The sequence below is a fragment of the Hylobates moloch genome, unplaced genomic scaffold (genome assembly GCF_009828535.3).
Source record: "Hylobates moloch isolate HMO894 unplaced genomic scaffold, HMol_V3 SCAFFOLD_1, whole genome shotgun sequence".
In the NCBI taxonomy this organism is placed as follows: Eukaryota; Metazoa; Chordata; class Mammalia; order Primates; family Hylobatidae; genus Hylobates; species Hylobates moloch.
In genome coordinates this window covers 232310163-232326228 of record NW_026652276.1, presented here as the reverse complement: position 1 = coordinate 232326228, position 16066 = coordinate 232310163, and the positions used below count along the sequence as shown (strand labels likewise).

Sequence of the window (16066 nt, the reverse complement as noted above, 5' to 3'; positions counted from 1 at the left end):
TTAAAATGGCAAATTTTATGTTATGTGTATTTTATCACATAACATAATGATTATGTTAATCATTAACATAATAATTATTAATACAACAATTGAAGGAACAATTTTTTTGAAAAAAGTAAATTTTGGGGAATAAAAGGTAGCTGTCCAGAGCATTTTCTATCAGGAATGAATGACTCTTTGGCCAGAAGCCCTTATTGGTGATTTAATAAACAGATCTGTGGGTAACTCAATTCTTGGAAACCTCTAGAACACATTTTGTGCCCATGAAGAAGATATTCTCTACACTATAAGAATTAGAATCTTGAAATAGAATCTTGACATTATCTGACTTCAAGTCCTAAAAATAGGAATCTATAACATTTCTAGCATGATAAAATTAAAATCTGGTTAGTAACGGTTTTTTATCTATCTATCTATCTATCTATCTATCATCTATCTATCTATCTATCTATCTATCTATCTATCTATCTATCTATCTATCTATCGAATGAGAGAAAGAGAGAGAGAACATACATTTTACTCCTGGTATCTGGCACTTCTCTTTCGATGCCCAAGCTTCTACTGATAATCACATTAAATCCATATTTTAAAAGTTCTTTATGAAGTTCTGGGTTTGTATGGTTAAAATCCATACCTGCAAGAAAATGTAATTAGAGTCATATAAGTAAAGGCTTACTAGCAGTGATGCAGGAAAGATCTAGAATAACCAAAACAATTTTTTAAAAGAACCAGAATATAATTCAGAAATCGATCTGTGCAAAAATGGTCAAGTAATTCTTGGTAAAGGTGGGTGTTTTAGTACATTTTGCATTGCTATAAAGGAATACCTGAGGCTGGGTAATTTACAAAGAAAAGAGATTTATTTGGCTCACAGTTCTGCAGGCTGTGCAAGAAGCATTGAGCCGACATCTGCTCCTGGTGGGGGCCTCAGGAAGCTTCCAATCTTGGCAGGAGGTAAAGGGGAAACAGGCAGGTCACGTGGCGAGAGAGGGAGCAAGGAATGGGGGATGCCAAGCTCTTGAAACGACCAGCTTTTCCATGAGCTAACAGAAGGAGAGCTCATTACTGTAGGCAGGCACCAAGCCATTCACGAGGGATCTGGCCACGTAACCCAAACACATCCTGCCAGGCTCCACATTCAATATTGTGGGACAAATTTCAACATGAGACACGGAGGGATAAATATTCTGATTGTATCAGTGGGGAAAGGGAAGTTTATCAACAAATGGTGTTGGATCAACTGGATTATCTGTAGAAAATAACCTATATGTGATGGTCCATTTTCAATTCCAAGTGGCTTAGTAAAGGTTTAAGCAGGCTACATGGAAATAGAGAGATAAAGAAGCAGAATGTACTGAGCCACCCCCATCCCCGCCCCTTCCTGCTTTCCCTTTCACCCAGCGGCCAGGCGTCTATTGGTGGGGACCCCCTCAACTACCCCCTCCCCACCTACCAAAGAATTTAGTTTTGGGGCTGGGCGCGGTGGCTCACGCCTGTAGTCCCAGCACTTTTGGAGGCCGAGGTGGGTGGATCACAAGGTCAGGAGATCGAGACCATCCTGGTTAACATGGTGAAACCCCGTCTCCTACTAAAAATAAAAAAAAAAATAGCTGGGCGTGGTGGCGGGCGCCTGTAATCCCAGCTACTCGGGAGGCTGAGGCAGGAGAATGGCGTGAACCCAGGAGGAGGAGCTTGCAGTGAGCCGAGACCGCACCACTGCACTCCAGCCTAGGCGACAGAGCGAGACTCTGTCTCAAAAACAAAACAAAACAAAACAAAACAACAAAAAAAGAATTTAGTTTTGGTTAGCTTGCAACATAGGTAATTCTATCCTTTTTTATCAGCTAAGTGCAGCCACTAGGGCCATAAGTCAAATGTTTGAAGAATCCTGAGAGAGTTGCAATGCATTGTGGGCTGCAATAAAATGCAGCAGAAAGACCCTAAAGAACATACTTGAAGCCCCTGCTTAACAATCAATAGGCGACGTCCAGGAAGATCGTGACCCCATAGCACTCCGTCTATGAGGAACCAGGGAGGGATCTGCGCACTAGGGGATACGTTGCTGGTTGAAACTGTGCTGGGTGTGTCTGCGTGCCAGACACCCGATCTTGCATCACCGCCATTAAAGTCTCACTTTCACTATTCTCCCGGTCTCTGAGTCCATTCATTGGGTTTGGATGCGCGAGTTTGTGTCTCACAATATCCATATGGAAAATACGAGCATTTATTCTTACCTCACATCATCACAACAATCAACTCAAAGTGGATCATGGCCCTAATGTGAAACCTAAAACTTTAAATTCATTTCCAAAAGAAAACATAGAATGAAATCTTTGTGAACTTGAGGTAAGCAAAGGTTTCTCAGATGAAACATAAAAACCATAAATCATACAAGAAAATGGGATGAATTAAACAGCACCAGAATGTAACATTGTGAGGCATTTTGGGGACTTGTGAAATAAAAAACCGAAAATTTTAAAATGTAAAATTGTGCTTTTTGAATAACACCATTAAAGAGAATAAAAAGACAAGCTATAGATTTGTCCAAAACATTTGAAACTCACGTATCAAGAAACTTGAATTTAGAATATATAAAGAAGTCTTAAAAATTAAGAAGAAAAACATCCCATTTAAAAATAGACAAAAGACTCCAAAAGATACTTCACAAAAGAAGATACATGAGTGGTTATTAAGCACATGAAAAGGTGCTCAAAATCATTAGTCATCAGGGAAATACAAATTAAGACCAAAGTGATGGCTTTACTCACCCATCAGAATAACTAAAATTTAAAAACTGGACCATGTCAAGTGTTGGCAAGGATCCAGAGAAAATGGATTCCCGTACACTCATATAAAGTGGCCCAGCTACTTTGGGAAGCAGTTTGGCCATCCCAATACTTGTTTCACTTGGCAGAGGGTCAGGTTCTACTCACATCCCAGAAGGCAACACTGTCCCCCTGGCACTCACCCTTGGTTTGCTGTTTCTCTCCTTTCTGTCACCATCTGAGTGGTAAGACTGAGAGCCAGAATTAGGGTGTGACCTCGGGGAAATGAGCAGGAGAACTGCCAAGGGGCTGTCGTGTGTCACACGCTGGAGTAGTGCTTAGGGTAGGGTTTCAGGCCCACACCTACCTAGTCATCTAGTGGGAGGGCCGTTCAGAGCAGGGATCCACAGAAACAGTAGGCCTGTGTGTTAAGGCTTTAATTTCTACTCTTATTTTCTTCATCTTTCTTTGGGTTTATTTTGTTAAACTAGGTCTTCATATTTGTATTTTATTTATTTATTTTTTTTTTGAGACAACATCTCACTCTGTTGCCCAGGCTGGAGTGCAGTGGCCCAATCATAGCTCACTGTAACCTTGAATTCCTGGGCTCAAGCGATCCTTCCACCTCAGCTCTCCAAGTAGCTGGGACTACAGGCATGCACCACCACACCTGGCTAGTTTTTATTACTATTTTTGTTGAGTTGGGTCTTGCTATGTTCCCCAGGCAGGTCTTGAACTCCTGGCATCAAGTGATCCTCCTGCCTTGGCCTCCCAAAGTGTCAAGGTTACATGTGAGTGTCAAGATTACATGTGAGCCACCATGCCTGGCAAAACTAGGTCTTCATGTGTGGGAACATGGGAAAATAATCTTACAAACATAGTGATGAGAGACAAAAGCAAATTCCAAAAAGATATGTGTATCAGAGTACCTAAAAATATATTAAAAATATAGAACACAATATTTTGCTTAGGGATAATAACAGAGGAAGTGGAAAGACATGCATGAGAAAACACACATCAATTCAGGTCAGACAACCTCTGAGGGTGGCGTGGGGACGGGAGGGAGGTAGAGTTTTTACTGTACTATTACAACTTATTTCTTGGAAAAACAGAAAGCTATCTGAAGCAAATATAGCAAAACTATATTTAAAATGATAAATTTAAGTGGTAAATACACACATACTTGTTTTATTATTTTCTATGTATAGATATATACAGGTATATAAAATAATTTTTAACTTAAAAAGTAAATTGCTTTAAAAAGGATATTCTCGTACTCTTCCAAATCTTAAATATTGTTGTATATTTTTCCCTTCAAATGGCTAACAGAAAAAAATCCAAATACTTACCTAACATAGACTTTGCTTTATCTTCATCAGTCCTTTTGACTATTACATGCGGTTTTAGTGTTTGCTCTGAGCCATAGATAATTTGCTGATGCACTTTTTTTCCAGGGGACCAAGCTGACAGAGGCTCCTGGCTTTTCTTCTGCCGGTTGCTCACATGATTATGGTGCAAATATATGAATAACAGAGCTGTCCAGATCCCACATGTCAAGGACCCATAGAATAAACATTGAATTATGGCATTTCTCATTGTAAATCTAGCATCTTCAAAGGTCCATTTTTCAATTTCCTAAATCAGAATGATTTAGGAGAAGCAGTATTAGATATTCCAATGGTTTGTAGATCACCTACTTGGCTTAAATTCCATTTTTAGTGTTTTAAAAACAATCACATTGATGGTCCTTATCATATACATAAAGTATGGCCTTATTTCTATTAGCACAAATTCCTAAAACTGATATTCCTAAGATTACTTAACATCAAAATGTATAACATGCTTATAAAACATACGGTGTCATTTCAAGTCATTGGCCCATACTCGTGTACATATAGGAAATGCCATCAAAGAAGGCTTACTCATCCCTTACCCATATCCAATCCACCTTGCAGTGACAGTATGGATCTCTAAAAAAGCTGATTTGACATCAAGCAACTTGTTAAAAATGTAAAAACACACAATATCCCATGCTGGAAATAAAAGGAGCAATGAGTACTGTGGCCCACCGCTGATGGACGGCACAATGTACAATCGTTTTGGCAATATCTAGTCACGCTGAAGATATGTATATGATACGATGAAGCAGTTCCATCCTTAGGGATATATCCTAAAGAGACTCATAAGTTGCAGCTCTCATCTAAAGAGATGTATCATGAGACAGGTACAAGAATGTTTATTGAAGTAATGTTTGTCATAGTGAAAACTAGACACTGGCTGGGCATGGTGGCTCATGCCTGTAATCCCAGTATTTTGGGAGGCCAAGGTGGGTGGATCACCTGAGGTCAGGAGTTTGAGACCAGCTTGGCCAATATGGTGAAATCCTGTCTCTACCAAAAATACAAAAAATTAGCCGGGCATTATGGCAGGCGCCTGTGATCCCAGCTACTCCAGAGGCTGAGGCAGGAAAATCGCTTAAACCTGGGAAGCGGAGGTTGCAGTGAGCCAAGATCGCACCACTGCACTCCCGCCTGGGCAACAAGAATGAAACTCCGTCTCAAAAAAAAAAAAAAAAGAAAGAAAGAAAAGAAAAAAGAAAACTAGATGCAACTGAAGTTTCCCTCAACAGGAGAACTAATAAAGTGAGGCTACTCTTTCACTGATGGAAATGAATCAGCTGGAGCTATGTGTACTAGTGCTGTAAAGTCTAAAAAACATCATGTGCAAAAAGCGAGTAGGGTGTGATATAAATCTGGAAAACATGAAAAGCAGTGCAATTATTTATGGGTACACCAATATGTAGCAAATGCATGGGAAAAAAATGCATGTGAATGATGTACACAAATTTACATAATAGTGATTTTATATATGTGTATATATATATATACATGATAGTGAATTTACATAACAGTGATTACCTCTATAGTGCGGGGGAGGAGAATAAAGAACTCCTACTGTATTCTTTTTTTTTTTTTTTTTTTGAGACCGGGTCTCACTCTCCTCACCCAGGCTAGAGTGCAGTGGCACAAACATGGCTCACTGCAGCCTTGACCTTCTGGGCTCAAATGATCTTCCTACCTCAGCTTCCTGAATAGCTGAGACCACAGGTACATGCCACCACACGTGGCTAATTATTATTATTATTATTTTTTGGTATAGACAAGGGCTCACTATGTTGCCCAGGCTGGCCTCGAACTCCTGGGCTCAAGCAATTCTGCCGTCTTAGCCTCACAAAGTGTTGGGATTACAGGTGTGAGCCACCATATCCAGCCTCCTACTGTTAATGCTGATTTTTTTTAAAAAGCTCTGAAGAAAATGTGGCAAAATGATGTGATTTGATTGAGCTTGATAAATGAGAACACAGAGTGCTCATGATATTTTTCTCTATATTTTCCTTCTGTTTGAAATTGTAATTTATTTTAAAAAGAAAGAAGAAAGTCTTGAGAGGTTTCCTTTAAAGATGATAGATTGAATGTGTGTGTGTCTTCTCTGCCTCTTGACTCAACTGTGAATAAGAATAAAGCTAAAAACTCTAATGGGAAAACAGAGTGGTAGAGGGAACAATGCACTTCAGATTTTAACACGTCTGGAGGAAAGAACATTATTGGACGCGCGGTAACAATTTGGAAAGACAGAGGACTCTGATGTGGAAACAAGGCTACTCACCCTGGAGCGGCCTGGGGCTTGGAGGCCCCTGGTGAGTCAGTGGACACATGGCTGCGGGCTTGGGGAAAGCCACATGTTAGTATTCAGAATAGTCAGCTCTCTTTGCCCAGCCCTGCGCAGCAAAATCCAGGCAGGAGTCAGAGTGGTTTCTTCTTTGGAGAAGTAGACTGGTAGAGGCTAAGCCTCTACAAAGGAAAGCTTGGGGCTAAAACCAAGAGTGTCACTTAGAATATGTGGATGTGGAGTGTCTGGGTCCATCTGTCCTCTTTCCTTCCTCCCACACAGGATCCTGGCTGCCAGGTTGCTATGTCTGAGGTCGGATTGATAGGAGAATCGTTCTGGGATGAGAAGACAGGGCCTGGAGAAAAGACCTCCACATGCTGAAATGTAAGAGCTTCCAGCAAGGCCGCCGGCTCCCTGGGTTGTTCCCCTGAAGACAGCACACCTGTGGCCAAGGTCGGCCTAACACTCAGCGATTCCAATCAGCTGGTTGGCATCTCACTTTGGGATTGGAATCTGTATTAGTCTGTTTTTACGCCGCTGATAATGATACCCGAGGCTGGGTAATTTACACAGGAAAAAGGGCTAAATGGACTTACAGTTCCACGTGGCCGGGGAGGCCTCACAATCAGGGTGGAAGGCAGGGAGGAGCAAGCCACACCTTCATGGATGGCAGCAGGCAGAGAGAGTTTGTGCAGGGAAATTCCCCTGATAGAACCATCAGATCTCGTGAGACTTACTCACTCTCACGAGAACAACATGGGAAAGATCTGCCCCCACTCATTCAATGACCTACCCCTGGGTTCCTCCCACAGCACGTGGGAATTCAAGATGCGATTTGGGTGGGGACACAGCCAAACCATATCAGAATCGAATGCTGTAATGAACGGAACTGTGTCCCCCTGCAACTCACACGTGGAAGCACCAAGCCCCAGTGCGACTGTATCTGGAGACAGAGCTTTTAAAGAGGTGATTATGGTTATATGAGGCACACGGTGGGCCCAATTCCAATAGGACCAGCGTCCTTATGGGAAGAGGAAGAGTCCCCAGGCAGGTGCTTGCACAGAGAAAAGGCCGGTGAGGGCACAGCGGGAAGGCAACCACCTGCAAGCCCTGAAGACAGGCCTCGGGGAAACCAAACCTGCCGGCAGCTGGATGCCGACTCCAGCCTCCAGAACTGTGGGAAAATCAGTGTTGGCCAAGCCTCCCAGTCTGTTGGACTTGGTTATGGCAGCCGGAGCTGACTCCTACAGCTGCCGAGGATTGCCTGAGACATTTGAGGAAAGCCTCCAGAAAGAAAGAAAATGCAAATAGAACCAGAAAGGGGAAGAAATGAGAACTTTGAAAGTATCAAAACATTGATGTTGGTTGCTCAGAGAGATCAAAGAAGGTGCTACACTCGTACAACCAGAGGAACAGGCTATGAAAAAGGAGCATTGAGAGAATAAAAAGGGGAAGCTGCAATTTAAAACATGATTGTTCACATTTAAAAATTAGAATAAATGGCCGGGTGCAGTGGCTCATGCCCGTAATCCCAGCACTTTCAGAGGCTGAGGTGGGCGGGTCACTTGAGATCAGGAGTTGGAGACCAGCTTGGCCAACATGGTGAAACCCTATCTCTACTAAAAATACAAAGATTAGCTGGGCATGATTGCCCACGTCTATAATCCCAGCTACTCGGGAGGCTGAGGCACGAGAATGGCTTGAACCCGGGAGGCCGAGGTTGCAGTGAGCCTAGATTGTGCCACTGCACATCAGCCTGGGCAACACAGTGAGACTCTGTCTCAAAATAAAGAAATACATAATAAAAATCATTAGAAAAATGGTGGGAAAGGAATATTTTGAAATGCCCAAGAAAATGGCAGAGGGAAGCCTAAGAGAAAGTTGAGACCTGTGGTGTTTCATTCTAGAAGGTAGAAAGAACATTTACCCAGTAATGAGTTCCACAAAGTGACGAGAGAAAAATGGAGACGAAATTGTCAACGCAATCATACAAACATTTCCAGAACTAAAGGGGCCCACAGAATGCCCCATATAATGAATGAGACGAGAAAGAGTGTCAAAATGATATAAAACTTCTCAACGGCAACACTGGATTCTGAAACTATAGATAAACAGCGTGAAAATTTTATGTTACATAATATTCAACCTAGAATTCTCGATCTAGTCAAAATTTAATCAAGCTTGGGAGTGGAATAAAAATATTTTCAGGTATGTAAAGGGCTCAGGAAAATTACTCTCCATGTATTCTTTTTTGGGAAACTACCTGTGGATTGCAAATGGCAATAAAAGAAAAAGCAAATAAAGAAGACATGGGCTGGGCGCAGTGGCTCACGCCTGGAATCCCAGCACTTTGGGAGGCCAAGGTGGGTGGATCACTTGAGGTCAGGAGTTCGAGACCAGCCTGGCCAACATGGTGAAACCCTGTCTCTACTAAAAATACAAAAATTAGCTGGGCATGGTGGTGGGCTCCTGTAATCCCAGCTACTTGGGAGGCTGAAGGAAGAGAATCGCGTGAACCTGGGAAGTGGAGGTTGCAGTGAGCTGAGATCATGCCACCACACTCCAGCCTGGGAGACAGAGCAAGACTCTGTCTATTAAACAAACGAACAAAAAAAACAAAACCCAGACATGGACCCAGGACATTGAATGCAACCCCGTTGAAAGGAAGAGTATGTGGGATGGAGAAGTTTAGGTAGATGATGCAGCTGATGGTAAAAATTAAGGAACAGTATTTACAGAATGGTAAGATGCAAACACTGATTACTGCATTAACCAAAAAAAAAAAAAAAAAAAAAAAATCACACAAACTTTTTTTGGGAAAAATAAACTAGAAGAAATGGAGGTCATGTAATAAAAATGAAGTTGATGTATAAAATTAATCAAAAAATAGAAGTCTAAGTACTCCGTTTAAAATATGAAGGTGGACCAGGCTCTGTGGCTCATGTCTGTAATCCCAGCACTTTGGGAAGTCGAGGTGGGTGGATCACAAGGTCAGGAGTTCAAGACCCAGGAGTTCAAGACCAGCCTGACCAACATGGTAAAACCCTGTCTCTACTGAAAATACAAAAATTAGCCGTGCATAGTGGCATGTGCCTGTAATCTCAGCTACTTAGGAGGCTGAGGCAGGAGAATCGCTTGAACCCAGGAGTTGGAGGTTGCAGTAAGCCGAGATTGCGCCACTGCACTCCAGCCTGGGCAACAACAACAACAAAAAGAAGGTAACTGTCATAAGAAACAGATCGAAGAGTCAAAAGTGATTGTAAGAGGGAGTTGAACTGGGGGCTGGGCAGGAATTGGGCAGGGACCTGCTGATTTTCTTTATAAGATTTTGTTTTTATTTTATTTTTTATATGTATGCATTACACTGAAAAATATTTTTAAAATAAAGATTTTCTAAACAGATTAGAAATGCAAACAAACCATATCAAACAGCATGGATACAGGTAAACACAAGAATACATCAGCCACTTGTCCCCTGGACCCTGCCCCTTTCCATCACATGTCATCCGTCCACCTGGGAAAGGTAATCCCTGAAATGAGCCTTAGGCCCTGCAGGTCAGTCCAAGCTCTAGGACCCTCAGCTTCTGTCCCCCTTCGACCCACACTCTGATTTGCTGAAGTGTCCTCTTGGCCTTTGAACATTTAGTGTTGTCTCCCATTTTTGTCCTCTCTCTGACTTGAGAACAGAATTTGGCTTGTACAGTTTTGTTTTGAGAAAGGGTCTAGCTCTGTCACCTAGGCCAGAGTGCAGTGGTGCAATCTTGGCTCACTGCAGCCTTGACCTACCTCCCTGGCTCAAGTGATCCTCCCACCTCAGCCTCCCAAGTAGTTGGGACTACGGGTGCCCACCACCACACCCGGCTAGTTTTTGTATTTTTTTGGTAGAGATGGCATTTTGCCATGTTACCCAGGCTGGTTTCGAACTCCTGAGCTCAAGCAATCTGCCTGCCTTGGCCTCCCAAGGGATAATCCCAAAGTGCTGGGATTACAGGCGTGAGCCCTGGGCATGGCCTTGTTTTGTTGCTGGGATTACAGGCGTGAGCCCCTGTGCCTGGCCGTGTTTTGTATGTGAGTTGGTGTCTCCCTCTGTCACCCAGGCTGGAGTGCAGTTGGCATGATCATAGCTCACTGCAGCCTCGAACTCCTGGCTTCAAGTGATCCTCTGACTTTGGCCTCCCAAAGTGCTGGAGCTATAGGCACAAGATTGCTTGGCTTTGACTTCTACGGTTTTGACCTTAGGCATGTCCCAGGAACTGGCTTGCATATACATTGTAGCTTCAGTAGGAAACCCACGCTGCTTGACAGAACCTGGTATCCAGAATAATTCCGTGGCATCAAACCACCAGAACAGGACATTGTCCCCTCAAAGAGACTTGAACACACCTGGACAAAATGTCTTCTACATGGGATGCTGTGCTGCGCTACCCAGACACCGCCTTCAGGGCAGAGACACCCATTCTCCCAGCTGCCGTGAGAAGTAGCTGGCACAGGCTCACAGCCCATGACCAAGGCAAGCCGCTTTGCCCAAGTGTCCCCCTCCCTGGGGATCTCACATTCAAAGACTGGTCAATGGGTGCAGCTCCCTTGTCTGTCTGGGGGGACTCTGGAGAGCCCTCAGCGCAAGCTGCCTGTGGGGTGGGCGGAGTCTCTTCTGGAAACTGCATCGCCATCTAGCCTCTTCCTCTGATTGAACCTATTTGTGTCCCTGCCTTGCAGTGTTTGCCCCCATATCTGCTCCTAATAAAATTTTCCATGCAAATCTTAGTCTAAGAGTCTTTTTCCTGGAGAACTTGACCTAGTATGACAGTTGCTAATGGTCCAGGAAAATAGGCTGTAAAGGGGATTTTAGGGCTAAGCCACCCTCCAGGTGGCCGGCCCTGAGCATCCCATTGTCGGTGGAAAGGTGGCGTTCTGAAAGCCCCTGGCATACTACGGCTGATATGTACTTGTTAAAATCTCACTGGCTGTGAATCAGGATGGAATATAGGTGGAAAGGAATGTTCTGATTGGTGCACTTGACTGAGGAACAGGGAGGAGCAATTGTAAATATTACAGGGTAGATGGCTATTGTCGGATGCTATGGTTGCATTTGAAAAAGGCAAGGAAGGCTGAGGGTGGTAATTAGCAATTTAAAGCAAAATATCAGAGTCAGAGGCCATTGATAGCATATGAAGGATCTCATTTCCTACACCCTAAGGGCGAGGAGAGCTGAGGGTCATGCCCAGGGCCTGATTATCGGGGTGGCAGAGCTCCAGGGCAGGTTGAATGATCAAGCCTGACTGGTCTTCTATCCAGGGAAGGAGGGAGGCTCTTACACTTGGGATGGGGATGTCTGGGTAGAGACACGCCAGAGACCTGGAAGGCCCAGGTCCACAGGAACGCTCTGAGCCTACAGAAATGGCCCGCTGCTCCCCAATAAGGCTAGCTCTCCTCCTCTGCTTTGCAGGGCAACACGTGCCCTGCCTCAGGACCTTCCCCCCAGTACCCTCCTGGCCACCAGATCAATAAGTAGGGTCACATTACAACTTAGCCTGTGTGGGAAAGTGCTGCCCTGCTAAGGGAAGAAGGAGAGTGTTCCCAAAGGAGCTGCAGAATGAGCCATCTTGAACCAGCAGGCACCCAGGGTGCACATATGGGACTGAGTCCAGAGGATACGGACTAAGGGAGAGGGAATGCAAAGTTGGATTCAGCAGCATTTATTACAACAGAAATATCCCCCAGGACACAGGCTTTAACACTCTGGCCAAGATCCTGGGTGCAAAATAGAGATTCATTGATTAAATAAATAGCACTTTACAAATGAAATATTTGATTATGCCAATTAAAAGTATCAAATATATAAAGAGAAGAAGGCAACTTCTAACTAGGGAAAATGGCAAATTAGGACACCTGAAAAGAGAATAAAGCTGTTTTAATTTACATTACCACCATGTCTCCCTATTAAATATCTAAATTTTAAAGTTATCTAAAGTTAACTTCCATGTCAACTTTCTCCAAAAACCAAAAGCAATTAGAAACTAGTTAAAAAAAAATAGGTAAGGGGAGACAACCAAATGTAACATACAAAATAAACACATGCACTAATATGATAGTGACAGCAACAGGAGATAGACAAATTCCTAGGCAGAGAGGGACAGGTCCCCGGTGAAATCCGACCTTCATACCAAAGACAGCTTAAAGCCTGAAAACTGAGTTGCCAGAGTCCACGACCGGAGTGAGAACTTCCTCAATGCCTTCTAGCCAATCAAATGGTGTTATTTCCAGGCCCACCTGGAAGGACTGGTGCTCTTTTCAGCACACACTTCCCCATTCTGAGCCTATGAAAACCCCAGACTCAGCCCCATGTTGGGACTATCCACCTTTGAGCCCCCTCTCACACAGAGGGCTAGCCACTTTGGATACCCTCTTGTGTCAAGAGCTGTTCTGTTGCTTGATAAAACCCTTCTCTGCCTTGCTGACTCTCCAGTGTCTGTGTAACCTCATTCTTCTTGGACACAGGACAAGGACCTGGGACCCACCGAATGACTGGTGCAAAAGGAGTTGTAACACTGTAGCCTTCCCACCTTCTGCCAGTGCCAGGTGGCCACCCCACATGATGGGAAGTGGTGGTAGGGTTGGGCCAGCCTAGGAGGAGTGGGCTGGAGCAGGATGGTGGGGCAGAATGAGCTGTGGCACAAATGAGCTGCAACACACCCATTTCACTGTTTGCCACAACCAAACAAGCCATAACACACCCCCCTCCGTGACCCGGTTTCACCATGTTGCAGGTGGCAGGAAGTAGAGAGAGAGCTGTAGCAGCCCTTGGGAGCTCAGACCTTGGGACTCCCCAGGTGAGAGGCATAACACCCCTTGGGGCTCTGTGGTTGTTGGTATCTCTGAGTTTTCAGGCACCACCATGTTCCTCCTAGTTCAGATGCTGGTGCCCAAGGTGGAAGACAGTTGTGGCACACCCAGACCAGCCATGGGCTAAGCACAGAGCGGTTGTGTGTGCGGAATCTAGGTCAGTAGCGCCAGCCGAGTGCAGCCTGCTGCGTCGAGTGGGCAGAGTGAGCCCAGAGGTGAGCCCAGAGCCAAGCAAGGCCCAGGGAGGGGTGCTGCCAGCTGGGAAATTTCCGGCTGGCAAAGTGACATTGAAAGAATCCTGTGTCAACAGGATTATTACTGAAAAATAAATTATTCTCTAGAAAGATTCTAATACATCAGGAAAACTTGGGGGGAATTCTCTTTAGATGTGAACACTTATGAACATATCCCCAACCTCCTTAATTTTCTTATTTTACTAATATGAGTTCTTATATTATGTTTTCTCCGAGACAAGCACCTCACCTCCCAACCCACCCCCTACACTCCCACAAAACACAGAAAACCCCTCCTACCTAGAGATCGATGTAAGAGGTGTGTGATTGGCCTTTGGACTTTGTGTCTTCAGAAGAAAACCATGTTCAGTTATTTTCTTCACTAAAAGATGCTGAATTCAATGCTAGAAAGGCACAGAGTTTGTAAAATATATTTCAATGAGGATTCATATGTACAGCAAATAAAATTTTAAGTGCATTAAAGAGTCTTAGCAGATGATTAAAAGATTCCTGTAGAGAAAAGAATGCGGCTAATAGTCACCAACACGCCCCCGCCAACACCCCAAAACCCTAGCCTAAATCTGCATTTACAGTCATTGAGTTTCTTTCTTTATTTTTTCTTTTCATTACTTTTCTTTTCTTTTCTTTTCTTTTTTTTTTTGAGACAAGTTCTCTCTCTGTTGCCCAGGTTGGAGTGCAGTGGCCCAATTACAGCTCACTGCAGCCTTGACTTCCCAGGCTCAAATGATCCTCCTGTTTCAGCCTCCCAAGTAGCTGGTACTACAGATGAGTGACACCACGCCTTTTTTTTTTTTAAATAGAGATGGGATCTTGCTATGTTGCCCAGGCTGGTCTCAAACTCCTGAGCTCAAGTGATCCTTCTGCCTTGGCCCCCAAAAGTGCTGGGATTACAGGCGTGAGCCACCATGCCTGGCCAAGTTTTTAAAAAAATATGAGTCTATTGAATCAGGAAAACATGACCATGTTTTAGATAACATTACAACTAATTTTTCTGTAAATAATCAATACTTTTTTTCCTTTTTTTTTTTTTTTTCTCGAGACAGAGTCTCACTCTTTCATCCAAACTGATCTTGAACTCCTGGACTCACATGGTCCTCCCACCTTAGCCTCCCAGGAGCTGGGATTACAGATGCCAGCTGCTGTGCCCAGTCTATAATCAGCATTTTTTAACTCCTAGCTTTCCTAGGAGCATCTTAATACTGATCTCCATATAAGATCTAGGACTTTATGACACTGCTAAGGGCCTTTTCTTCCCTATTTTTTTTTTCAAGTAAGTAATACCATCACTGTATAAACACTACCAGCATAAAGATGCATGTAATGAAAAATGTCCCTATTTTTCATGAACTAAAGCCATTACAATGCCCAGTCCACGTTTAGGGTGGTGTAACCAGCTTGGAGGCTACCCCTCCTTTAAAAAATAAAATAAATCTTCTTAATCCTAATCCCCAGAGCTAGCATCTCCTTCAGGATGCAGTAATTTGATGTACTGCTTCCGCTGATTCAAAGTGGAAGACGTTTCCCCCCATCTTTGCTCCCACTTCTAGCGCATGGAGCTCACTTCACCTTCCCTGGAGATAATTGCACTGGCTGCTTTGTAACTGATGTATTTTCCAAGCAGAATCACAGGTGAATGAGGCAGGAGTCTGTGCTGAATGAACTGAGAGATGTAAAATTTTTTTTAGCTAGCGGGCTTTATGGTGGCTGGGTTCCAAGCAGATACCTGGTTGTGCTGGGTTGCCGGGCCACACAGTAGTACTCCAAGGGCAGTACAGGCCGCCTCACAAAGCCTGATGACATCACACAGGGCGTCACAGCCCCCCAGGGGCCCCTGCCTGTAAGCTCCAACCAGCAGGTGGAATCCAGGAGTTCCAAGGTCCAAAGGGTCCTTACCCCTCAGCTGAGAAAATAGGGAAAGCCTCATATTAGGTGAGGCTAGAATCCAGGGTGACTCTCTTCTCTAGGCAAGGCCTAATTTTTAGCTTTTTTTTTTTTTGAGATGGAGTCTCGCTCTGTCCCTCAGGCTGGAGTGCAGTGGTGCGATCTCTGCGATCTCCGCTCACTGCAAGCTCCGCCTCCGGGGTTCACGCCATTCTCCTGCCTCAGCCTCCTGAGTAGCTGGGACTACAGGCGCCTGCCACCACGCCCGGCTAATTTTTTGTATTTTTAGTAGAGATGGGGTTTCACAGTGTTAGCCAGGATGATCTCGATCTCCTGACCTCATGATCGGCCCGCCTCGGCCTCCCAAAGTGCTGGGATTACAGGCATGAGCCACCGCGCCCGGCTAATTTTTAGCATTTTTGAAATAAACTTAAGAAAAAGAACAAGCTTTCAGAAAACATGAAGAAACTTAAAGATGAGCCAAAGGGTTATTTGATTGCCTTTTAATGCTTTACTCTACATTACTCAACATTTAGATGTCAGTACACAAGTTCAGCCAAATGCTTGCGAAATTTCTTCTGAACACATCCCAGGAGACTTGACCCTCCCCACTTCAGGACGCTGACTCTGTTTTGCCTGAAACCAGAAAAGCTC

At 44.1% G+C, this 16066-nt stretch overlaps 1 protein-coding gene across 3 annotated transcripts in view; it reads right to left on the bottom strand.

Annotated features, from left to right (window-relative positions):
- Window positions 1-15262, bottom strand: part of GALNTL5 (polypeptide N-acetylgalactosaminyltransferase like 5) — a 59114-nt gene extending 43852 nt beyond the window's left edge. For 2 of the 3 annotated variants that reach the window (XR_009212738.1, XM_058436119.1), the window contains exons 1-4: window positions 15098-15262; window positions 13811-13914; window positions 4115-4400; window positions 514-634 (exon numbers count right to left, since the gene is read on the bottom strand). Coding sequence is in view for 2 of the 3 variants with exons in the window: in XM_058436119.1 (XP_058292102.1) it covers window positions 514-634; window positions 4115-4361 (368 nt within the window). In the remaining variant the exon portion in view is untranslated. Of the gene's footprint in view, window positions 1-513; window positions 635-4114; window positions 4401-6431; window positions 6558-13810; window positions 13915-15097 lie in introns of those variants that run through there. The other variant, XM_032759951.2, reaches the window with a different exon arrangement.
- Window positions 15263-16066: the final 804 nt, after the last annotated feature.